The 25,628-nt window shown below is 39.4% G+C and overlaps 3 protein-coding genes across 4 annotated transcripts; 2 read left to right on the forward strand and 1 right to left on the reverse strand.

Annotated features, from left to right (window-relative positions):
- On the forward strand, positions 1–9,134 carry LOC122761476 (rhombotin-1-like). Its single transcript, XM_044016723.1, has 5 exons — positions 1–428; positions 1,106–1,319; positions 4,291–4,416; positions 4,738–4,846; positions 8,467–9,134. Exons 1-4 carry the CDS (start codon positions 407–409, stop codon positions 4,841–4,843), a joined length of 468 nt encoding a protein of 155 aa, XP_043872658.1. The 5' UTR covers positions 1–406; the 3' UTR covers positions 4,844–4,846; positions 8,467–9,134.
- A 1,071-nt stretch (positions 9,135–10,205) lies between these two features.
- Positions 10,206–14,459, forward strand: ric3b (RIC3 acetylcholine receptor chaperone b). Of its 2 annotated transcripts, XM_044016725.1 has the most exons (6): positions 10,206–10,459; positions 11,830–12,056; positions 12,207–12,285; positions 12,523–12,616; positions 12,935–13,065; positions 13,336–14,459. In XM_044016725.1, exons 1-6 carry the CDS (start codon positions 10,339–10,341, stop codon positions 13,824–13,826), a joined length of 1,143 nt encoding a protein of 380 aa, XP_043872660.1. In that variant the 5' UTR covers positions 10,206–10,338; the 3' UTR covers positions 13,827–14,459. The 2 variants fall into 2 exon arrangements, with proteins under 2 accessions (XP_043872660.1, XP_043872659.1); XM_044016724.1 differs by lacking the exon at positions 10,206–10,459 and having other exon boundaries at positions 11,551–12,056.
- A 530-nt stretch (positions 14,460–14,989) lies between these two features.
- Positions 14,990–19,074, reverse strand: psma1 (proteasome 20S subunit alpha 1). Its single transcript, XM_044016726.1, has 10 exons — positions 18,993–19,074; positions 18,044–18,088; positions 17,740–17,841; positions 17,214–17,317; positions 17,027–17,115; positions 16,715–16,785; positions 16,446–16,575; positions 16,146–16,225; positions 15,779–15,883; positions 14,990–15,279 (listed from the first exon to the last, which is right to left on the reverse strand). The coding sequence occupies exons 1-10, from the start codon at positions 18,993–18,995 to the stop codon at positions 15,220–15,222; spliced, it is 789 nt and encodes a 262-aa protein (XP_043872661.1). The 5' UTR covers positions 18,996–19,074; the 3' UTR covers positions 14,990–15,219.
- Between the last annotated feature and the right edge of the window lie 6,554 nt (positions 19,075–25,628).

The following is a 25,628-nucleotide window of genomic DNA, read 5'->3' on the forward strand; positions in this document are numbered from 1 at the left end:
GGGGAGGGAGAGGGAGGCTCAGTCAGTCTGTGCAGAGGAGCTCATTTGAGGGGAACAGCCGCAGCCTGCGCAGATACAGAAATGCTTATGCACTGACATCAGCTCAGATAAAGCACAGCCGCTCTTGATTTGAGGACACACCGCTTCTGTCTGCAAGGTGACACCCGGGGACGCAGACCTCATCCATCCACGGGCTGCTTTTACGCGCAGAAAGCGACTCTTACGACCGTTACTTTTGGTTTTACTCGGGGACCATACGAAGAGTGGAGCTTTTAGTTTGAGCGCCTCCGGCTTGTAATTCACACACGGAGTCAAGGAACCTCTGTTTATTATCGCTCTGAAGAATTACAAGAGGAGGGGGGAGGCTGTTTCTGCTGTTGTTGGACTGTGCTCGTTTCAAACCAGGATGGTACTGGACAAGGAGGAGAGTGAGTACAGAGGCACATTTCAGTTTGCTGTGTGAACTGACACAGATAATGTAAACGCTTTGCAACGTAGCCTCCTGCCCGAGATTTGACTGACATAGTCAGTGGTATATTAATTGTCCTTAATGAATTGAGTTAGTGTGTCTGTCCTGCCCATTGTTGCTATAGGAATAGGGAGGGAGACACAACTATACTCACTTACTCAACACGAGCAAATCCAGTACAACACCACATGGAATGACATAATAAACAACAAACAACAATAACAGAGTCTAGTGAAATGCAATAAACTGTTGTCAGGTGTACCTAATAAAGTGACCAATGATAGTGATAAGATAACATCAAACTTAGTCTGTGAAATCTGTCTGTGTCATTAAGAAGGGACATGTTTAACTTTCAACCATGAGTGTGAATAATATTGAAGTTAGGGTTTGAGTTATTCATAATGTAATGTAATAATTGTAAGTCTCTTTGGATAAAAGTGTCTGCTAAATGACATGTAATGTAATGTAATAATGGATTTGTTTTTTGGAATTTTCATGATCACAGTAAGTACAATTAAATACCTCCTGTATCTTTGATATTTACATATCCTTATGAATGTATTCATTTATCATGATGGAATGAAGATATGTTCCTTAGCTTAACCTGTTCCTCTGTTGCTCTTTTTGTCATGTCAGGTGTGTCTCTTGTGTCCCTCCAGTCCAGGGAAAAGACAAGGGGCTGTGCAGGCTGCAACGGGAAGATCAGAGACCGCTTCATGCTGCAGGCGCTGGACAGGTACTGGCACGAAGATTGTCTAAAGTGCGCCTGCTGCGACTGCCACCTGGGCCGGATGGGCTCCACCCTCTACACTCGGGCAAACCTCATCCTCTGCCGCCGGGACTACCTGAGGTACTCCTAACCTTTCAAAACAAATCATCACAGAGGTCAAGTTGTGGCTGTATAGATCCACTGAGGATCCAAGTGAAAGAGAATGATCTGATAATGTAGGTTATTCAAGAAGCTGTTGGAGCAGAGTGAGTAAAAGGACGACTGAAACTAATGCTCAAATATAACTCTTCATGTAACAACACAAAACAACACGTTCTCTAGATAAGGCAACATAACGACTCTTTAATTAAGAAAAGCTGTAAGAGAGTAGACAGCCAACATGTACAAAAATGCAAACATTATCAACTGCTCACAGATGTTTTTACCCCAAAAGTGGCTTTGTATAGAGGAAGTATAATGTTTCTTAGAAATATGTACTAAACACTTCAATAATAAATCCAATATGAATCCAAGAGGGTTAACACATCTTTACTGGACTCTGTTTTAGTCATCATATTGTGACGCTGCACCGTTCATCACACAAATCTTTCTGTTGGACTTAGTTGATATGGAACATATGGTTCCCCACAGTGGCCCGTGTATTAACAATTACAGATACTACAATACACTTCAGATTGTGAGGTCATGGTTTGCAGCGTGGAAAGTTATGCTTAATGTTCTGATGGTTACGCTGTGAAGACACCGTTGCTATAGGCAATGGCAACATGAATGCTAATATTAACAATATTTTTGGCATCGAAATGCCACAAACCCTAACAATTAAGCAACAAACAGCAAACACTGAGTGTTTAATGGTCTTTCACTCCCAGGGCTCTGCAAGTAAAGGCCCATTTATACGTTTATGAAGACGGAAGAAACGGAGCAATACCACCAGAAATCATGGGGGCAGTATAGAGTCAATACTGAAACAACTGTAAGGGAGGCTATATGGCTAAGCAAGTTGTGAAAAGTCGCAGTGAACATACAGAAATATTGAAAATGCTGCTCGCAATCGATCTCTTTCATCGGCAAAACCAAAAAGTGATGTTCCCCATTAATGGGACGTCTTGCATTTAGTGGTCTTACATTCCACCGCCAAGAAATCCGCTTGTGTTTCAGTCTATTTCGTACCAATATCCCCCTTTTAATGGTCGCTATGTTCGTTGATGCCTGCAACTTGGTTGTCGGCACTGCCCTCTAGAGGAAATATTGTGTAAATGTCCAAGCTTAGTGATGGCGTTAGTAAAATGAAGAAAGATGGGTTACTCAAGTGTTTTCCAATCAGGAGCCAGAACTCCACAAAGAGGTACAAATAAATAAATAGTTGGCGGAAATAACATGGAGGAGTGGTACATTTGTTGTATCTCTTCTAAAATAAGCTAAACTAAGCTATAAGCTATGCTAAATTAAGCTAAGCTAACCACCTGCTGCTTTGCTTCTCAAATCGGCTAATCTCAAACACATGTCAAACTTGCTTTTAAAGTACACAATTAGAAGTTAACATGTATGCACCATGCAAACAGGCAGGAAGTTAATCACATTAAAGGGTTGGGGTTAGCCCTTAAACACATTTTTAGAGCAATCAAGATTAAAAATAAACATTTATAGATTGTCTCAACAGCACATTTAAGGTCATTCAGCCCCTGACCTTGCATGACTGTGATTCAATACACAATTAATATGTTATAAATATAATTATAGCTATTTAAACAGGTTTCTGCCTCAACAGACTTACAAGTGTAAATCTCAATGACACTGTCTGTATCCAAACCAAACTCTGGCTCAAACAGCTCCTCTGAGGCTTTTCTACCCTTCATTTTCTTGCCTGAAATAACGATGTCTGGTGTCAGGTCAGCAGGAGAACTCCTGATATCTCAGCCACATTGCTGAACTCATGTGTTAGTCTCATGTACAATCCAGCTGGATTTGGTTGGAACTAAGTCTCTCATTAGCTGCACTGCACTTAAGAGACCAAAACCTCTTTTGACAGTTAAATTGGCTAGATTGCCTCCTGTTTTCCTAATCATTTGCGAGGGTGCAGACCAAAAAGCCTTTGAAGAGCGGGATTAGAACCATGTGATTTCTTTTAATTGGACCATTAGTAGAGAATTAGCATTGAGCTTCGCAGCCTCGTTAAGGAGAAGGAAAAACCCACCAGGTGCCTGTTCAGGACTCAGGCTCGTTAGATCAGAACATTCTGCTAATTAGAAGTCGTTTTTGTTCCTGTGTTGTTTGTCACTCATTCGATGACATTTTCACGTCTGTGGGACACACATGCTTGAGGCTTTTCCTCATTTTTGTCTTTTTTTTCCCATCATGGTTCCACCCAAGCCTCCTTTTCTATTTGGCCTCAAATAGATTATGGAAATCGGCCGTGGTCACTTAGCTTCATGTGTGTCAGGCTCTGGGGGAGCCGTTTGTTCATTCTTTTAGAGGTGAATGAGAGGTGAAGCAATTTGCAGCTGGTCAGCACTGAGTCACTGAGTATTAAAAACAACATGGGGTTCGTTCCCAGGTAGTCTGAGGACAAAGTTCAAATGCTGTCACATAAATTGTTAGTTTCAGAAAAGCACCATAAATTGACTCACAGGTTTGAACCTCAAAAAGTCTTATAGGGCACAAAAAAGTCACAGGTTTAAAAGTGTCCTTATATCAGTGGATCTCCATATAGTTTGTCAGCAGATGAATAGTGAATAGTTATTTTGATTAACATGTAAAACCAACAGTAAAAGTGAAACTATGAAGACTCTACAACGTATATAACCAGCTATTTTTTTTTAACTTATCACTGGTTCTAGTTTACATGGTGACACTCTGAATTACAACTATGAGGCTCATGTGGGTTTTTTTTTGGTACTTGACTTCTTGTATTTATGGTCTGCACAATAACTGCATTAGTGTTAGAGCATCATAATCTGCAGGGAATTAAGTTGTGCTTGAGCAGACGCAGGGCTCCCTTTCATTTCACAGTTTCTTACCCTGTAGATATCTTGACTGGAACATATGTGTGTCCAGACTACAGGTCTGTTTGTTGCCCTCTGTGCCTCTGCAGGCTCTTTGGGGTGACAGGGAACTGTGCAGCCTGCAGTAAGATGATCCCTGCTTTTGAAATGGTGATGAGAGCCAGAGACAACGTCTACCACTTAGACTGCTTCGCCTGTCAGCTCTGCCGCCAGAGGTAAGATTAGGGCAGCAATTAGCCAGGGTGATCAAATTCACTTGACTTATTATGCAGTGGTCATCATGAGCATATTACCAATGCATTGTAATCAGGACCTAATTAAATTTACAGCAGAGTCTAAAACCCCAAAGGCTTAAAGACTTTGTATATAACTTGGATAGTTAATCAGACAGCAATCATGCAAGATTAATTTTCTGATTATCATAGCGGTGGATGTGTGCTGAAACTATGCCTGAAATGCTCCTCTGGGAACTCATGATTCACTTCAGCTCCAGTAAGAACCGAGACCCACTTCTATATCTTTGTTCCTCTCTGCAGATTTTGCGTGGGAGACAAGTTTTTCCTCAAGAACAACATGATCCTGTGCCAGCTGGACTATGAAGGAGGCCATCTTAATGGCAGCACTGAGAGGCAGCCTCACTGAGAGGTAATATTCTGATGATGATAAATTACAGCCCCAGACAGCTGCTCTGACAGTTTGAACTAAACCATGCAATGAGGTATCTGGACGGCAGACAAATGAACTCGCAAGCTCATCCCATATATGACCATATGCATGTTCAAGACTTAAGACCAGAGGCTGTTGAAATCCATGCCAAGACCTTTTGTTGCTTTGAAAACCTCTGCATTACATCACATTTAATATGTATGCATAAACGTATGTTTTTGTGCACTTTAAAAAAAAGATTGATGCCTGATAATTTCATCCATATTGTGTGACTGCCAACTCAAACTAATGTATCAGGTTTTATTGAAAAACTTTCAAGTGGTAAAAAAAAGTGTTTTTTTTAGCCTGTTTTAGCTCAGCAGCAGCAGCAGAAATACGAGCTAATGGCTCGCTTTTCCACTACCCAGTTCCAGCATGACTTGACTCAGCATTTTCCATTAGCGATAGTACCTGGTACCTGGCACTGTTTTTAATACCTGCTCTAATGAGGTTCCAAGCAAGCTGAGACGATGCTATGTGTGATGTCAAACTCAAACCAAACAATGCTGAACTGAAGATCAGTTAAAAAGACTTAATGCATTAATCTCCAACATTTACCAAGGAAATGTCTAAAATCTCAAGATTTAACAGAGGAGTCTGTTGTATTTAGTGACAGCACTGCCGCTATTGTGAGTGGCGAGCCGCATCACAACCCCTGCCACTGTCTTTCAGTTCAGTCAGGAGGAGTGTGTGCTCTGGTCATGCAGGAAGTGTTGAACGACTGTGTGAACAAGTCTTTTTAATGAACTGATTCTAATGATTCAGTACACCGAAAAACAACTGCTTTACTAGTCAATCGTCACTAGTTTGTGTGTGTCGCGTATAAAACAAAGTCAGTTTCATGCAGCCATGCTATGAAGACTCCGCCCATGTTGAGGAGGTACTTTAGTAATGGAAAATGAACCAAACTGTGTAGAGTAGAGCCGTGCTGTGCCGTTCCATGCCAGGACTGTATAGTGGAAGTTGATGGAAAACCTAACAGAGGTGAAAAAAGAGTGGATGTTTAGAAGGGACCTCTTATGAATGATAATGGTCTGTGTTGTTAAAAAAAAAGGACAACTGCATGTCTAACTTCATATGAAAAATGATGTGTGTCATTTTTTTTAATCCCCCTATTCCGTTATAAAATAAAATACCCATGTGTCTGATGATGGGTCCTATTGAGACTACTTATGAAATCTTAGAAGTCAATCACAATACATCCATCCATCCATTTTCTACTGCTGGGGGGGGGCTGCTGTGCCAATCTCAGCTGACATAGGGTGATAGGCGGGTCACACCCTGGACAGATTGCCAGTCCATCACAGAAATCTTTCAATATTTCACCACAGAAAAGCCATGACATGGTGAAGAGTCTGAAACACACCATTATTCAAAATGACAGGGTCAGAGAATGTCTCTGTTTATCATAATTGCTTGAGGGAAATTGTGAAATGGGAAATGATGAACCAGAGTTGAAGCTGAACTTTTAACAACATACAGTATTATTATTATTATTCATGCAGTGTGGTGACATAACGTTCTATTTTCTGGTACATAGAAAATGTCTGGATTTAGAGAGAGAGGCTTCATTACACCATTACACAGGCAATTAAACTAAACAGTCCAAAAGCAGTTACCCTTTTCTGTTGTCTGACTCAGCTGCATAATGTCATCACTTCAAAAAGAAAACACATATGTTCTTGTTACCTGGTTGTTAGATGACGTACATAATCCACTGAAGGCCAACTAGACTGCAGCACAGTGGACAACGTGGATTATTTGAACTGTGTGCAGAGAAAGATGAGCTGTGTCATGTCTACAGCAGAGTCATTTCACTGAGGTTAAATGTTTTAGACTCTAACAACGCGGGAAGCTGCCTGCAGGTTTACATGTGTATAAAAGGGCAGGTTTAAAGGGCAGACAAGTGAATCCAATTGGCGCACAGCATTTCCTCTTGAGGGAGGATTTTAAAGGTTGAAAGCAAGTGCAGCAAATACCACACAATCCACAGGTATGAAGTTTTCAGGGTTTGCTGCGGCTCAGAATAGCGCTAACCTGTCATTAACTGTACGACTACATTTACTTTTGATTGATGTCAGAGTTCATGTTGAAACATAATTTCTTTCTTTTTTTTTTTCACAATAAAAGTCTTGCTATAGGACATGAGGTACAGAGATATCCATCAAATGTTTGCATAAAGTACATTGTGTTTGGAGTTTCAATAAGAAATGTACCCAAATAATTCTGTTGATTTAGGAATCCATGGTAACAGATTGGTTTCAACTTGATTTAAACAAATTGTAAGAGCCGTTTTTGTTTTCGGAACCACTTAGCAGGAGGACGTGCTCTCCATTAGGCAAAGGTGATATACCTCAGTTTGATGGCTGTTGCTCTATCACGAGGAGAAGCATACAGTTTTTTGACCATGTATAATAGTTTATTATATTATATTTTGACTGAATGGAATTGTTTAAGTTTATGGAAAGGAAGGAATAAATACTTTTATTTTGGAACCTTGGCGAATATTTTTTACACTGTCAGCAACTGGTGTGGTCTTTTTTTTTGGTAAAAAATAATAATATTGTAGACAGCAGTTTAATATAAACAAAAGTGAAATACATGTACATGTCATCTGGGCTGTCTATGACTTTTACAGACACAAGTTCTCATAATCAATGATGATGAAGGTAATGCCATTTCCCTGAAATACCCTATCTCCAGACTTTTGCTGTTCATTGTGTGAACAGCATTAGAAACTAAATGAGCACAGAGCAAATATTTGCACCTCAAACATACTATGGTACAATGTATGCAGTGTGTGAAAGCCCAGGGATTTAAGGCTTTTTGAGGCAAATCAAGAGTTTAATTCCTCAAAGAGATTATCAAGGTTTGGAAAAAGAGATTAATTTTTGCACAAATGTCAGTCTTAGGTGATACGGCTGGTGTTATTCTGTATATTTTTTTATTCTTCAAAAATGTGCCTCAATTAAGGTTTTATTTTGTTTATTTATATTCAACGACAGCACAAGTTAATCAACACTTCTGTGTCACTGTTAGCTGGATGCTTTCCTTTGGTGGGATGTTGCGATACTAATGAACCCCCTATTTTATTTATTTCTATTCTATTAGATGACTAGAAATTATTATTAAATATAAAACTAATTCAATATTGTTGCATGCAAATCTCGTACTTTACGTATTCTGCTGCCCTGGTCGATGACATATATAATGAAATTTGTATTCAGTATATCAGAATGTCTTTTTTTTTTTCCAAAGGAGATAACATTATTATCTATTGAAGGTGTTCTTGTAGCAAATCACACAACAATTTATTCATAGAGTTCTCTGAGGGTGGCAGAGGGATGGAGCCAATTCTATCTGACACTGAGCGACCACAAGTTACCGGTCTATGACAAAGCCTATCCAAAATGTATTTGATGACAAATAAAATGATTATACTACAATTTGCAGATGTGCAAATCTGATAATAGGTTTTTGTTGAACCTCTGAAACCACTTGGAGTGACCTGGAGCTGATTTATGCAGTTCATATTCTTCTTTCTGTCTCTCTCTCTGCAGATCAGCGCAGAACGACTGTGCCAGCTGGACTGTACAATCTCACAGCAGCTTCCTGTTTCAGACTTCCCCAAGTGTGCAAATGACATTGATGGGACACTTTGCCAGCAGTCCATGTTTGAACTCTCTATGAAAGAGCTGCATGGTAACTATACTGAAAACTGCTGTTTCTGATAAGATGGACCAGAGATCAACTGAGATGGAATAATAAAACAATGAGGAGGATTTTCCAGAGCACTTAACGTGGACTGTGGTGGTTCTGCCCCCATTTCTTACATTCAACAAAAATATAGAGTGAACTTGTGTTTGCAGATCATTTGTAGAGTTAGTTTCAGCAAACTTGAAACACTAGACATATGTTTTAAGCCAGTCAGGCCACACATAGCATCAAACAAGTCATCCATCAGAGTAAAAAAATCCAAGTTCCCTGTCAAATCATTCTGGCAGTCACTGAGATGTCTTGTGTTTTGTGGTGAACTCCACCCATCTGGCATGATGGAAGCCCCAAATCAAACTGAAATACTGTATATTTACATATAGTGTTTGGTTCAGCTGAGGAGAATCAACTGAAAGTTGGAGTGGGACTTCTAACCCAGTGCAGCCGTATTTCCACTTTCATCTCAAGCTGTTATTTCTTTTTCTTGACTAATTAAAATTAACTTTCATTTCAATTTGTGTGGTCATTATTTACACCAAGATGACCATTTACTATTACATATGATCACATTTACTAACAACAAAAATAAAAAATATGTCAACTATTAATGCTTGAATTACATGAACACCCTTTCATAATTGTTGTTATATGTATTTCTAACATGATGGGAAACAAATGTGTTTTGGATTAGAATGAGTTCTTTTTGCACACACACCCACTCGTGATAGGGAATTTGACCTCTGCATTTAACTTATTACACACCAGTAGTTAACACACAAGTAGGAACAGTAGGCAACACTTATCTGTGTCTGGGGGGAGTGCTTTGCTCTGAGGCACCATCATCCCTTCCTGGGATAGAACTGCAAACCTTCCGGTTACAAGCCCAATTCCTCTTGGCCATGTGTTGCCCTGATTCTGGTTCAGTGTTACAAAACACAATACAATTGTTATAACCACAGGTGAAAAGACTACTGAAATATTCTACTAAAGTAGGACTATTTTGATACAATTTAAATAAATAAAATACACTCAAGTTAAAGTAAAAAAGTAGCTTGTTTAAAATGTACACAGATTAAAAGTTACTTAGTTACTTTTTTGTCAAGGTTGGGGTTCTTTCTTGTGTCGTGCAAAAAGGACATAAATATCACATTATTGTTAAATAATAAAAGGCGGACCTTTACAAATTAAAGTGCTGACAAAATGAAAAATGTAAACTCACAATGTTTCCAGTGCGTGAATTTAGTTATCAAATTTTTTGTGAATTCAGTGCAATTTTTTTTTTTTACTCAGTAACAGATGTGTTTTAAAACTTAAACTTAAAACTTAATAAAAATTACAGTACAAGTACAGAAAAAAACAACTCAGTTACAGTAATGTGAGTAAATGTAATTCATTACTTTCTACCTCTGGTTATTGCTGTCTATTGTTGGGTGTACTGTGTAAAATAATTAGATTAATTATGAACACCTGTGAATTTCTGACTGTGACTTGTCAAAAGAAAAAGTCTGTTGTCAAAACAAAAACAGTCGTTTGACGCCACCCAGCGGTGAAACACGATAATTACACAACCCCCAATCTACTTCCGTCCTCTCAGTCAACACAAGGGAGGAGGACGACATCATTGACCGGCCTGCGTCTCCACTTGCGCCTGCAAAAAACAAACAAACAAACCCGGGGCGCGTTGTCTTCGCAGACACGTGACCGTTTACCTGTTCGTGATGGGAATGTCCACATTCCAGAAGGTGACCCTCGCGACGTGTCTCGTGCTGTGCGTGGCGTTGCTGCTTCCCAAACTGCTGCTGTCTCGGGGGAGGAAGGATGCCGCTGAACGGCCGGAGGGTGCGTCACCTTAGCGCTTTCTTTTGGGCGTTTCTGTTAAGAAAGGGACGATGGCCTTTAATGTACTGGCTCTTTTTTAAATGGCGATAACGATGCTTATTATTTTCGAGTAGAATAGGTGGTGTCTCGTTCTCCTGCAGTTACTCTCTCCTCCCTGACAGGGGCGCCAAAACAGCACTGTCATCCAGCCACTGGGTACACATGACACCTGAAAAAATGTCTTCTGCCGTTGTAGTCAAGGTTGGACGTCACGTTTCCACAGATGGTTACCTGCATGAGTTACAGCAGTTGTCTTTCTGTCATCTTAAACCAGTCTGGTCATTCTTCTCTGACCGCTGTCATCAGCAAGGCATTGCTGCAAGTCACAGGATATTTTCCTCTCTTTTTTTCCTTGTACCATTCTCCGTAAACCTCTCGAGATGGTTGTGCATGAAAATCCGGGTGGATTAGCAGTTTCTGAATCAGCCAGATCAGCCCGTCTGGCACCAACAAAGCATGTTCAAAGCAACTGCATGATGCTATAATTTCAGTATGACACAAAATCTCTGAGGAATGTTTCCAGCACCAAGGCAAAAGAGGTCAAACCTGGTGCTAGCAAGGTGTACCTAATAATGTGGGCAGTAAGTGTTTGTGTAAAATCAAGTTATAACCTGTGCTATTTATAATTTTATATATGCATCAGTTTGATACACCAGTAATGAACTCCACACCCCCCAAACAATAATGTGTACCTGTAGTTAGTGGACATTTAGTGAATTTTCATTGTCTGTCCGCTGTTATTTACACTCACTTTTTATTAGGTACACCTTCATAGTGCTAATCTTAGGCAGTTATAGATTCAACAAAGTGCTCGAAACATTCATCAGAGCAGGGGTGTCAAACATACCGGCCCACCAGAGGGGGTTTTGTGCCTTTGTAGATTCCCTGTGATCTGTAAGTTGCATAATATTGTTGAATTTGCACTTATTTTTCAGTAAATTTCAGGTACGTTTTTGTAGAAACATACTTCATAAAATGTAAAACAAAGGGAAACATTGAAGGTTCTTGTTGTTTATAGGTTATTATGCTGTTATTATACTGGTCCGGCCCACCCCAGACAAACTGCACTTTATGTGGCCCCTGAACTAAAATGAGTTTGACCCCTCTGCCTCTGAGATTTTGTCAAGCTGAAATGCATCACCTGGTTGCTGCAGGTTGTTTTTATTATTATTTTTGCTTACATGTGTTGGGAGAGAGCCAGCAAAGCCACATAGTCACCTTTCTTCTCCACCAGGATGTCTTGACCTTGTCTACATGCCTGATGTTCTCAAAAGTGGTCAATAAGAGTATGTTGTTTGATATTCACGTGTCCAGTGGTCCTTTCTGTCCAGGTTCAGGTCGGTTCCCTCCGATGATGCACCGACAGTCGGCCTCTGAGGTCCGAGGCCAGAGGGCCGGGAATGCTGGCTACTCCAGAGCCAACAACCCAGATAGTGTAGCCAAGGCAAAGGGAGCGGGACTAGGGGTAGGAACTGGAGGTAAATCCAACCTGGCAGGACAGATCATCCCTGTGTACGGCTTCGGGATCTTACTCTACATCCTGTACATACTGTTCAAGGTGAAATATTATACACACAATACACAGTGCCTCATTTGTTGTGCTAGAGAAAACAGCGACACAAATAGTACAAATTTAAATGGTGGTCAGATTATAATCTAAACAGCCCATTCACATGCTTTTGAAACCCTGTTCGTATCTCCCTGTTAGATCACGTCTAAGGGGAACAACAAGCCAACAGAGGGCAGGTTTTCTTCAGTGCGGTCAGAGAATAAGAAGAGGAAGATCAGTGAGTAGCTTCAACACGTTTTGTTTGTTAGGTTACACTTTTAACTTTTGATTACTTTTGATTTTTGATATAATTTCAACATCTTTGTATGATGTGCAATCCTGTTTGATTGAAAACATCATAGAGTAGGATAAATTGTAGAGCACTCACACTGTGACCAAATAATTGCCCTGGTCAGTTTTTGTCTCTGCTGTACCTTGTTTAAAGATCCTGTTTCTTTTCTTCTTCTCCCTCCAGCCGACTTCGAACTGGCTCAGCTGCAGGAGAAACTGAGAGAGACAGAGTTGGTGATGGAGAATATTGTTTCCAATGCTCACCACAGTCCTGACAGGTGTGTGTGTGTCTGTTACTGATGAATCAAGCCATCAGCCTCAATCCTTAATGGAACAACATACTTGATTGAGTTTATTTGTTTGCTAGTTCAATTCCATGCATGCAGTAATCTCCTCCATAAAGTGTGAATCCAGGGTTTATTTCCTTTTTATATTTAGAACTATTAATTATACTGGCATAGAACAAAGTGAAAAATAGAAGTAATAAGTTGCTAATTGTGTCGTTTCAAACGTTAATAGACAGTTACATGCGTAACAAACAAAGAGAACAGTTGCACATGGTTCTGCTGCACAGATCAGGTGTGTCTGTGTTGCAGGGTGAAGGGAGTGATGGCAGACCAGGAGCAAAGCCTCCTGCAGCAGCTGACCGAGATAACCCGGGTGATGCAGGAGGGCCAGCTGGTGGAGGGCATGACTCCAGGAGTCAAAGCCCAGGACGCCTGGGAAGGTATGTCAACAGTGCACACTATCAGCAAATAATTAATAATGGAGCATGAAAAAACTGCATTACCACAGTGATTTAACCTTCTACTCAAAGAAAGAATGTTTTCAGACTCTGCTTTACATAGGTTTCCCAGCTCTTTCTAAAATCTCTGTAGGTCATATGTTTGTTTCTAATTTATTATTGTGTGACCTCAACTCCTGGTTAAATTAAGGTTAAATAATTAAGAAATAAAATACCTACAGAGGCTGTAATCTTCCTCCGTTGTACTTGCAGATTATCCTGAGCAGCCTCATCAGTACTGGGAACATTCCAGCTGCTGTTGTCAGCACAGTCCACAGACGCAGACGGAGGCGGAGGTTTCCGAAGCTGCCGAAGCAAAAAGTGATCGGCTGGAAAAGATTCCTGCCGAGGACGTTACAGGCGGAAGTGACACTAAGGAAGCAGAGGATCTGAGCACAGACGCTGTGAGACAATCTGATTTTACACCAAGAAGTGATGAAGATGTGGGGCTACAGAGTGAGTTAGGTATAAAGGAGAGGGTGGACCTGCATGAACACAAGGAGAGCAGTGGTGAAATAGATCTGGGCATCCCAGAGGAGGAGCTGGCCGGTGTCCTAAAGGAGCTGGAGCTCACACTGAATGTGACGTCCATGATAGAGCAGGAGAAGATGGAGGACCTCACCAGACCCGTAGAGATGGAAACTGCTCACAGCCAGGTCAGGCGGAGGAGTAAGAGAAGGAGAGCAAAGAAAGCCACACACTGACTCTACTATTCTAACGACTATCTGTTCTTATAATTGTTGGTGACAGCATGAAAATGAGTTGCCAGCTGTAAGAAAAACATGCCCACAGTTTATCTCACTTATATCAGCCTTATTGACTGAAACGCGATGGGGTGGTTTATGGACCTGAAACTTCCATATATTCTCAGTGTTCCCTTGGATAAAATAATGGCTTAATATTTAAATATCGAATATGACAATACTGAACTACACAAGATAGAAACATATTATTTCTTTTTGTTTAAACCCAACATATAGAGTATATAGAGTAGTTGCATCAAAGGTATTTATATAAAGAAATTAAAGCAGATGAGGACAGTTGCATATGTTATTTTGATAACAGTAATCCAGTCTGCAGTGGACATTTTGCTGACTCTGTATTCTGTAATAATTACACTACAGTAAACATGAGAAAACAGGACAGTGCATGTGGAACATTTAAATGTTCCTTATCTTCTAGATACTGACGTTATTACCAGAATAAAGTTTTCTTCTTGAAACATTTATCCTTTACTGCTTTAAATTAAGTTTTTACACTTTTATATACCTATGCACTGTTCAGAAGAGCACTTGTGCAGCTGCTGTGCATCAGTGATTAAACTATTGTGAATAAGATTTTCAGAGTTGTCCGTTACTTCACTTTCCTCAAGAGAAAATTGTATCTATTTCACTCCAGCCTCACAAGCCCCATCTTAGGATGCAAATAATGTATTGGTTTATTTAGAATGGACAATGCATATGAATAAATATTTCTGTACATGTGCCAGAGGTAACTAAAATAGTACTTTTCACCTGTAGTCAACAGCCTGATGTTGCAACAAGAATATTTTGACCGTTTTCTCAATCAATAAATTGATTGTTCCTGTCACAGTGAATAATGTTTAGTCCACAAACGAGGTATTCACTTTTTAGTCATATGACCAAAGAAAAACAAAGTAATCTTTGCTTCATATATAAAACATTGTTAGATTATCTTAAAGATGTTAATGATTACTTTGATAGATTACTGATCAGTTTATCAAATAATTATTGCAGCACTATTCTTGACCCCCCCCACTGATTGTTTACTGTTTCCTTGATGTTCAATGTTAAAATTGGGAAAATGTGCATTAGGGAGGCAACTAATGAAAGGGATGTGCAGAAGCTGAATTCAAAAAAAGGTTTATTACTTTGATAATGGTACACATTACTCATACAAAAGCAACATCACTGTTGATGTCAGCAGAGAATATTTTGGATTAACAGTTTAGCAAGTGGCACATCTCAACAACAACAATGACGCCCCTCCTCCTCTAACAATTACTCTGGTGTGTTGCATTAAGTGTCATGTTGGTTTGAGGTCTACAGGAGGTAGATCACCGGTCAGCTCGCTACCTCAGTGCTCCATTGGCTCATCGGGTACCTCTGCAGCAGGTTCATCTGCGGGCTGGGCAACCTGAGACAAAACACAGAAATATCCTTCAGCACACACACTTCACTGATATCCATATTTTTTAAAACAATTTGTGTAGCATATAGTTCAATACAAAAGTCTGAACCCACCATCTGATTTACTGTTTTAGCAGTGATATGATGAACATACAGTTTAATTATTTCTCAATCATTTTATCAGAACACATCCAGAAAAAAATGGGAAACATGCAGTTTTATAATTATTCTACAGGTTAAAGTAGCATGTATTTAGTGTGACCTATCCTTACACTTGAGCAATAGCATGACCCTAGCTCTCTTAAGCCTAATTAATGTTACTGGTCAAACCTGCATTTGACCCATTTCATTTTGAAAAATATCTGCTGTGAAGAGGGTTGTGAAAACAGCCCGATGAACGAATACACCCTCCTTCTACAGTAATCCCATCTTTGGAGCTCTCAACATGATTATTTTAAGAAACCAAGCAGGAGCTCAAAGTAGACTTGATAAATATATTGCAGTACCTTTCTCTGTGGCCTCTCCTCAAGTCCCTCCAGGAACGAGGCAACATTATCGTCATCATAAATGATGAACTCCATGTCCTTCCCCACAATGCCAATGGAAACATTCTGAAAAACACAGGGTTAAAATTACTGCTAAAATATGTTTAGTATAAAAGAAGGCAGTCTTTAAAAAGCATTTTATCAAGTCAGTATCATTTTACTTAGTTGGACTATTTCTGAATTCCTTAATATAAAAAAAATAGATCTTCTTATTAGTATCATTCAACACAATTATGTCACTTGCAATTTAGCTAAACAGCTGATAATGTGTGTATTATATTCCAATTGGAAAAAGGAAAAAGAAATTAAAAAATCAAAGCAGCTGTACCTTGGTAGTGAGGTCCTGCTCAGCTGGGAGAGTTTCTCTGAGAGCACGGAGGCCATGCTGGACGAGCTCATTCAGATTACCTGAAAACAAGACAAAACCAGGGACAAATTTAAAGAGTGACCCAATGATCGCTGGTTAATAATCAACACATTTACAAAGGCCTGATGCAATTAACTGTCCTTGGCTGAATAATGTGTGTGTGCAACAACAGCATTTAGTCACATTTTGCAACTGTGCAGCTTTTATTATAAACAGGTAAAATGCAAGTGATAGAAGCTTGAAAATGAAATCCAATCTCACAGTCGGAAAATTTATCCATGCATCTCTCCAGGTAGGTACGTGCAGACTGAGAGCGTGCTCCGATCGACATGGCTTTGCAATCAAAGTAGTTCGCCGATGGGCAGGTCTGGAAGATGTGAGGTCCCATATCCTGGGTGACACATAACAAATTATGAAGAGCTTATATGTTAATGTTGGTAAATTTTCACATTAAATTTGTACGACCCTTTAAACATATGCGAGAAGAACTTAAGAGATAATACTAAAACAGTGTGAGTGGGCAAACTTACATCAAATCCAGCAATAAGGAGTCCCACACCATAGGGCCTCCTTCCATACCTCTGCGTTGGAATTTGGGTTTCTGTGATATTGGTCAAGGATCGCTGATGCCATTAATATGTTGAAACAGTTTGTTCAGTTTCCATCATTCACACACTGACACCCAAATACAACCAATCATGTCCACACAGAGGGGAGATAGTGCCAAGTAATTTTCTGACACTGGGAAGATGATCTCTTACATTTCCGATACTTTTCAATGGTTTCACCCTTACAAATGTTTCTTCATGAAATGTCTTTTTTTTCAAACGTTGAGAGGATACTGCTGCCAACAAGAGAGACAAGACGTGATGTGGGGAGAGGTCTGTCAAAGACAAATCTGGAGTCCAGGCACTCTTGACGCATGAAGTTACTGTGGGAGAGACCATGTTGGCATCATGTATAACTTAATACATTAACATATATCTTTGTCAAAAAGCTCCATCTAGACCATTAAAATATTTGGTTTACCAGAGAAGTCTGGCATCAGCAGTCAGTCCAGCAATGGAGATACCAATGTGGTTGTCAACATGGAGGATCTTTTTCTGGTGAGCAGCCAGTTCAGACTGGGCTCTCTGCAAACACAAAAAAAACATGTGCTCATCATTTTATTAATCAGTGCACTGTTTTCCTGGGTTTCACTGTGCAATAATCAACAAAGTTACACAGATATCATATATTCTGTCCATTGCTTGATGATGCCAGCCAGGGTGGCACATGGATTCACTATTAATAATGAAAGTTGAGACTACAATGGCACTTGACAAGACTTCTAATCCAGGCTTTACAACCAACAAGAAAGGGATTATTTCATGAGTGTCAATTGTCAACTGAGCATATACTCTATGCATTTTTAGCTAACTGGAATATTTACAAAAGATAAACACAAATAGAGATGTCTTGTTAAATCACGTTTTAGTGACAGTGCTGTCACAGCATTCCCAACTACTAATCTCCAGAGCAACTTTAGAACTGCACTGCACTGAATGGTTTTTACCTTTAGTGCAACCAGGACAGCATGGGTTTTGGATTTGAGTCCAACGGTTGCAGAGCCTTGCTTCACCGCCTCCATGGCATACTCGATCTGATGAATACGGCCCTGTGCCCAAATAAACACAAACACTGTTATTAATACAACGAGCTGAGACAATAACACAAGGACTATTTTCTACCCATGTCTGCAACGATTCTTTTTTAATTAACTACTAAATTTCTGAACAACTATTTTGATAGATGACAGTCAGATTAAGCATTTATGTTACAGATGATAATCTATAATAGACAGTTAAAGGCGAACTTACCTGTGGGCTCCATACTGTCACGTCGTTGTCGTACTGATTGCGAAACTACAAATAAACAACAAAATTGTAGATTTTTAAAACGCCATGAAAACAAACACCACAGTTTACGGAATAAAATGCACAACACACGAGAACAGGTCTGACATAATTATCCTGCATTGTCAGTGGCTTCCTCAAAGTAGTTCTAGACTGGAACTACAGAAGGCTCCGCACCTGTTTGAGGCTCGGACTTTTCTAGACACTGGTTTTAATTTACAACCATGACTAAATAATTAATAACCACTACCAAGAGTACAGCCACTCACAAAAGAGAGCCTAAAACGGGTTGCAATTACGCACAACCTCTTTCATTACTAGCTCTCATTAGCTGGATAGCATAATTAAAGTTTGACTTTATTTAAGCTTTTTGTCATTTAAGCAGACCGTTGTGAGCTGCAGTACCATTAAAATGTTCCCCGAGACTACACAATCAATCTAAACTAATATATACTTAGTCTAAGGCAAAAACGAAAGTGAAAAGAGTCCCCTCCATTACTTGATGGAGAGAAGCTAACTGAAACTCGGCTAATTTCTGCTAGGTTTTAGCCTGCTAACAAATTAGCAACAAGACTGCGAGGCTCTATAATTTAGTGCCAAATTAACGACCGTGAGTGATTATGAACATGATTTAAAATGTATCTTTCACGAAAGATTCGCTGTGAACCGCGTCTTCGCAGTGAGAACACAGTTATTTCCGTTAGCAGCACAACTGCTAATGTTAGCATTTCCTTAAGGTGTTTTGCTTACTCACAGCGCAGTAGTTAGCTAGCTGTCCCTTCCTTTGTGACCATAAAGGACCCCCGGTCTTTTAAAATTCTCGATATGAGCTTGACGTGAGGTTAATTTGCTGTGCGGAAATATTTAATGATGTCAAATAAGGCGAAAGATAGTAACTTTCATTCAATCTTACCATCTTTGCTTATAAATGTCTCGCCTCCTTCTGCCCGGCGCTGCAATCCTAGTTTGACTTATTTTCCTGAATCCAGCTCCAGGGAAAATAGTTGAGCCTCGATTCGAAATGAGCGATCGATTGAGTAAAGTTAAGCCCGTGGTTTTCATGCTGACGTTTTATGTAATCGTGAGATTTTAATAATATATCTTCTACAATTTAAAAGCTACATGTGGTATTTATTACTATTATTTTTAGATGTATTTTTGTCTTATTTTGCTGAATGTCATACGTTTTCCTTTCCCCTCTGCTGCACAGGCGCAGTGTTTTCACACGAACACTAGGCGGCAGCAGTAAACCAGAAGAAGACCATGTTTTGGACGTTGACTAAGACCACAAACTACTTATTGCTGGTCATTTTTTCCTCATCACATAAAAAGTTCGAGGAGAAAGAACAAACTGTTCTGTGGACAACTGTGGTGGTGTTTACTGTGTTTGCCGGTTATGCACAAGTCTGCTATTAAAGAATAAAAACCCTGTCATGGCAGATTTGCAGTGAAATTAAATATCATATTATATCATATCATAACTTGTTATCAAAATTCAGGTTGCTAGTTCAGATTACACAATAAAGGCAGGCAACAAGGTCAATCAAATCAATGTAAATTGTTATAGTTGATATGGTGATAGTGTTTTCCAAAAACAACCATAATAATGTTTATTATAAACTTCAATAGCAGCTGTGATTCTTTTCACAGTGGGCGTTCGTGTTCAGTTTGCTTCTTTAAAATGCCACACATTTTAATAATTCACACATGTTATTTCTGTGCCACAGAGCTTCAGTCAATACTTCACATTTCATACTTCAAGAAGTATCACTCGACCTTAAAATGGATTGAATAATCTGCTCTGCTGCATAGACACTGAACTGTACTGTGTGTTTTTTTTCATGAACAAAAATTAGATTTAAAAACTTGGTTTATATCCAGTAAACTAATTTGGGAGCTTACTGCTACTGGTGCTATTAAGTCCATAGAAATAAATGTAAAGTAAATCCAATGAAAAATTGATCCTTATAGTTTATTCATTGGCTTTACCCATGTAACATAATGTATACCTTTTATATAAGTGTAAAAGAGATGATGATAAAAATATCCTGTTTGATTTTTGTGGAGTTAACATGCAATGAGGCTACCACACTGTGTACTTACCTCTCCGAGTGCCACCGAAATTAAACGGCCCTCATGGAAAATTACAGTAATTGTTCCATTAGATGGGTAAAAGCCATAAATTGTGGGTCAATAAAAGAGACTTGTGGAAAAATTCCTCATGGATTCAGTGTTTATATTGGATTTTTGTTTCTGGTGATATATTAACGCTGGTATTGGTTTTCTGTAAAGCAGTGGTTTTCAACCCTTTCCCCATGTGAGCCTTTAAGAAGCAATGTTGTCACTCACACCCACAGATGGATCCACAGATTTTTCTTCCGAGGAAAATATAAGCAGAAATGACCCGTTTTTTGTACAGGATAGTTGTGAGAGTCTTTAATAATATGTAGACACTATATTTTATTTGTTTTATTTATCTCTGATGTAGAACACTGTTTGCTGCTGTAGTTTTAAGTGCTTTATAAATAAAGTTAGATGTAGTCGATATGACATTTATACTTCTGAGTAACAATTCTTTTGGTATGTGACCTCAACTTTTTTAGTTTAAAATGCCTTTGGACCATTTAAGGTAGTTGGGCCATTCTGAAACTGTTGACTGACAGTTTGTTTTCCTCTAACATAGACAAAGGCAATATTTCATTTAAAAGAAATTCCTAAGGGATTCTGTCACTTTCCACTGTACTGAGAGAATTGCCTGCTGATGGCCTAATTTTCTTCTATGTCCAGGTCTGTGTCTGGGTTCTAGCTTGGCTGTTGCTCGCGTTTTTCCTCTGTTAATGATATCTGATGTACCCTTGATCCAGGAGGAGGAGGGGGATAAATTAGTAGGGGTGTGCTGACGAGCTCTCTGCCTCTGCCAAGCCAGTGGCAGCACGGCGGCGGCGGCCATTACATCAGCACGCCAACCTCTTTCTTTGTGATTGAGATTGTAGAAGCTGTGCTGAGCTCGGCATGTTTTTTTTTTTCCTGGGGGCCTCATTTAACTCTGCCAAATGGCCCCCCCGTTTAATTTTTCAAATGGAGAGTGGCCTGAGTCACTGCGTGATGGGTCCAAGCCACACTGTGCTCTCTGTGCTTGCAAATAGTGACGATGGTGGGGCAGAGGAAGATGTTTTAAGGCGTAAGAGGGAGTGTGAGTACACTTATACCCATTCATTGTTTTCAGTAAGGTTTAATCACATGGTCTGAGAGTGACAGCCTATTTTTTCCAACTATAAAATAACCAAGTAAATTACTTTCTTGTGATTTTAACCTATTATGCGTGTCACCCCATCTTCATAACCATCACACATATGTTAAGTTATTGATATGTACTTCATTTTGCATCATGAACGGCTTGAAATTCTATAAACACCATTCCCTTGTTGCTAAAAATATGTCATTGACGCATTTTAGCTTGGAAACTGACTAGGCTTAGAGGCAGGAAAAGTGACAGTTTGCCAAGGTTGCATTAAGCTGGCAGCTGTCCTATAACAAGACAGGTCAGGGGTCAGCAGCCATACAGCAAATCCCCTCCCTTCCATAAGTTTTATGAGTCTGAATACTGTATGCCGTCACTGACTTACAGCGTGGAGCTGGAGCATGCGTGTGAGTGAGCGTATGGTGGAGCGATCATTTTCCTGTTCACTGCTGTTGGTTTCCTGGTTTTGACAAAAGTGCTTATGCAGCATTTTATTGGCAAAAGGCTGAACAGGCTTTTTGCAGAGTAAAAAAAAATAGTACTTTGTGAAGCACTTAATGATATCAGCAACTGGATAGGTCGTCTCTTTACTTCGTCTATAGACCTAAGAATAGACAGTTAATTAGTATCGAGCCACACATTTGGTGTGCCTAGAATAATCTATAGACAGAGACGGGTTCAGTTGAAACCACCTGATGCCAGCAAGCATTACATAAATAGTAGTGTCTGAGTTCAGCACATTGCAGACACAAAATTTGGCCTGCCATGTTATTATTTTAATTGTATACGAGGTAAGAGGCTGATCTCAATGATGTTAACGGTAATTAGAATTTCCCCATTCATCATCTTCAGTGTTTCAATGCCAGGAAAATGCACCCACATCAGTACCAGGATTTAGGAACTTTAAACACTTTAAAGTCAAAAGAAGGATCTAACTACCACTGTACAAAGAGCAAATGATTCAGTCCATGGTCTAGTTTAAGTCTGACATTCATACATTTCACATTGTACTTCCTAGATAATGATTGCGTCTTCAAATGATCACAGGTTTCATTATTTTATTTTTATTTATTTATTTGAGGAAAAGCTCCCACTACCAAATACAAAATTAGATTTACAGTCTGTCTAAAGAGGCCATTGTTTTGTTTACTGGCTTGATTTAACTGACAACATTAATACAGCCTTGTCAAAATGTCAGACTTTTGCTGTGCCTGAAATATATAGAAAAGAATGCATTTGAACATTTTTTTAAAACTTATCGTCCATTGTCAGTGTCAGTGGAGAATCATCTCATAAAGCCAAGCCTACAAAGCAAAGTCATCAACTGCATTTACTCATTAGATTCTACAGTTTTTGAATAAAACAAATGTGAGTGGTCACTGGTAAAGGCCAGAGCGTTATCGTCTGTCAAATAGCATTCCATCAGTCTGTTTAATATCTACAAATTATTATTGAACTTCAGAAAAAGACAAATTGATACCACACATCACCTCCATCTTCATATGATCGCTGTAAGTGACGCAGAGTGTAATTAATGATGAAAGAGCAAGAAGACTTGGATTTTCATTGAATAAAAAGCCTGTCTGCTGTTTCAGCCTGATTGGGCCGTTTCATGAGCTTCACACTAATGTCACTCTAAGAAGGCAGAAGTATAATTTCATTTTACACTGAACACTGAAAAATGAACAGCAATTATTTGTTCCTTTATACTGATTGGAGTACATTAAGTGTGCAGATATATATGATTATGATGTTGACCCTGTATATATCAAATTAAAAGGTATTAATATCTCTCTCAGGATCTTGACTTTGTCTCCCTCTCTTGTGGTGTGCATGTGTGTGAGAGGCAGGAAAACCATGGGGGTGTGGCTGACCCACTTCTGCTGCTGGCCTTGCTGCACACCTGAAATTGATTGACAATCAACCCCCTGCTGCAGATCTATCTGGTCTAAGGCAGTCTTGCCAATGTGCGCGTTTAACACAGTGATGTAGTTGCAGCTGCAGCCAGACCAATTTATTTTTTGTTGCTATTTTTGTAGTTCAATGTTTTTCTTGTCTTACATCCTGTCAGCCTCACCTTTGTCTGCCTGCCTGTAAGTCGTCTTCTATTCCTCTTTCAATTCAAGAAACAATCATTCTCTTCTGGAGAAATAAAATCAGTTAAAATCAGTCATTTGTGCTCTGCTTCTGGGTCCAATTCCAGCAACGTGATGGAATTATATTTAATATATGTTTTGGCCACTTGGAGGCAGCAGAAAAACGATATGAACTTGTTGACATTACATCTTCTGAAATGATAAATTGCAAACAATCGTGTGTTTCCATATAAAGCAATAGTGTTATAATAGTGCATCTGATTTTGGTTTGGAACCGGCTCATAAGGGAATATCTGTCTCTTCTCGCTGAGGGCAAGACAGTGAATCAGTACATCCAAAGCTCCCTAATGACTGCTTTTCTACTTCTGCTCAACCCGGTTCTATTTTGTGGACGGAAAGAAAGAGTCTTTGTGCATGCACTGACTTACAATTCCTCAGTGACTCACACAGCACTAGCTTTGAACAGCTGCCACCATCTTAAGCTGGGGCAACACTAGAAGATGTTTCGCCCCATTTTACTCACGATTCAAAGTTGGGCAGAGTCAGCATGGCTAGTTGGCACAGAAATCTGTGTTTGACTTTTTTGAGCCCACTCTGGATGCAGTAGTGTGTACTGATTACAGACCCAGCTGCAAACACATGTTGCCAACAGGTAATGAACAAGAGTAGGTGGGACACAGGAAATAGTGTCAGAAGACAAAGATGACAGAAAGTAGTGGGAATATTTGTTTGTTTGCAATTTAAACTGTTGCTTGTGTACTCTCACAACTGTTGGATGCATTCAGTTTGTTTGACAAATAATGTAGAACCAGCAAAAAGTAGAATTTTTGTATTCATCTATAGTTGATCCTGCCACCTGTGAATCTCTCTTTTGAAGCCTGCTCACATTATGTGTGGCTTAGTAAAGGCATGTGTGACGGACTTAAATGATTACCGACTGCTATAAAAAGAAATTGAGTCATTTCTTAGAGCAATTACTGTGTGATTGTGTTGAGGGTTTGGGTTTATCTGCACATTGTATGTATCACTGGTTCCTGCAGAGCAAGCATGACACCAGCTGAGGACAGCAGTCAGTCAATCAATAAGTGCCGTAAAAGTCCAACATCTGTGCAGAAACGATTTCTGCTTCATAGCAAAAGGTTATCTCACTTTGATATTTATGTTATCTGACTCTGGGACGTTTTTTGGGGGTAAAGTCAGTGAAATACTAAAGTCCAGCTTTTTGGGTGGCCTTTTTCAAAATCCATTTTCTTTGAAGGAAACTATGTTTTATACTTTTTATAAAGCCAGATTTTCATTGTCTGCAAAAATGTACTTTACATTCCTGTCAGTGGGTAGAGTGAATTTGACATTAGAGCTAGTAAAGAGACACCTAATAGGCGGGAAACATTTTTGTTGCAAAGCTTAGGTGTGGGTGTATGATCAAGTGCTGTGATGGTGACACCTGGATGCTTCAGCAGAAGTAGTCATCAAACCCCCTCATTGGCTTCTTGCGCTTCATGATCCATCATGTCTCAGTAATAGCTTTTATGAGTGCAGGGCATTGCATTGACTAACTGGAAAAACCATCCCATTTGTGATGAGCAAAAATGAATGCAATGGCTGAACACACCGTATTAATAACATTGTTATGCTGGCTGAACCGTTAACTGGTTGACTCAATTACATCAACCAGGGTGACATAAGAAGGGAAGATGAGGTTCATGGGTCACAAAATTTGATGGTGCATAACTTAGGAGAAATTAGGAAAAAAAAAAACAGAATGGATGATGAATACCATTTGGTGAGACATGATGGGGCAGCAGGAGTTTCAGGATCCATAATTAATTCACATTTAATGAAAGTGCCTGATGCACACAACTGACTTTGCATTCAATTATTCTTCTACTTTTTATTCAATCTACTTTGTTGAAAACAATACACCAAAAATACATTTCAGTACCGTTAATGAAGATTTTCCTCCTCAATTTCTTTGTAGCTTACGTTGAGCATTTTTGAGCCAGAAATGTCCAACTCAGCTTTGCTGCAGGAGCAGAAAAGCTGGCAGATTCTTGGGCCCGTGCCAGGCTTTATAACCGCATAATGTTTAACTTTCTATAAATACCACAGGAAGTGGTCCAAGTTGATCAAGTGTGATTGAATCTGAAATGACTCCAAAGACAGGAGCCAAGTTTCCTTAAGATGCTTTGGAGGAACTGCTTGCCTCTGCCCA

Source organism: Solea senegalensis, unplaced genomic scaffold (genome assembly GCF_019176455.1).
Source record: "Solea senegalensis isolate Sse05_10M unplaced genomic scaffold, IFAPA_SoseM_1 scf7180000014733, whole genome shotgun sequence".
NCBI classification, from domain to species: Eukaryota; Metazoa; Chordata; class Actinopteri; order Pleuronectiformes; family Soleidae; genus Solea; species Solea senegalensis.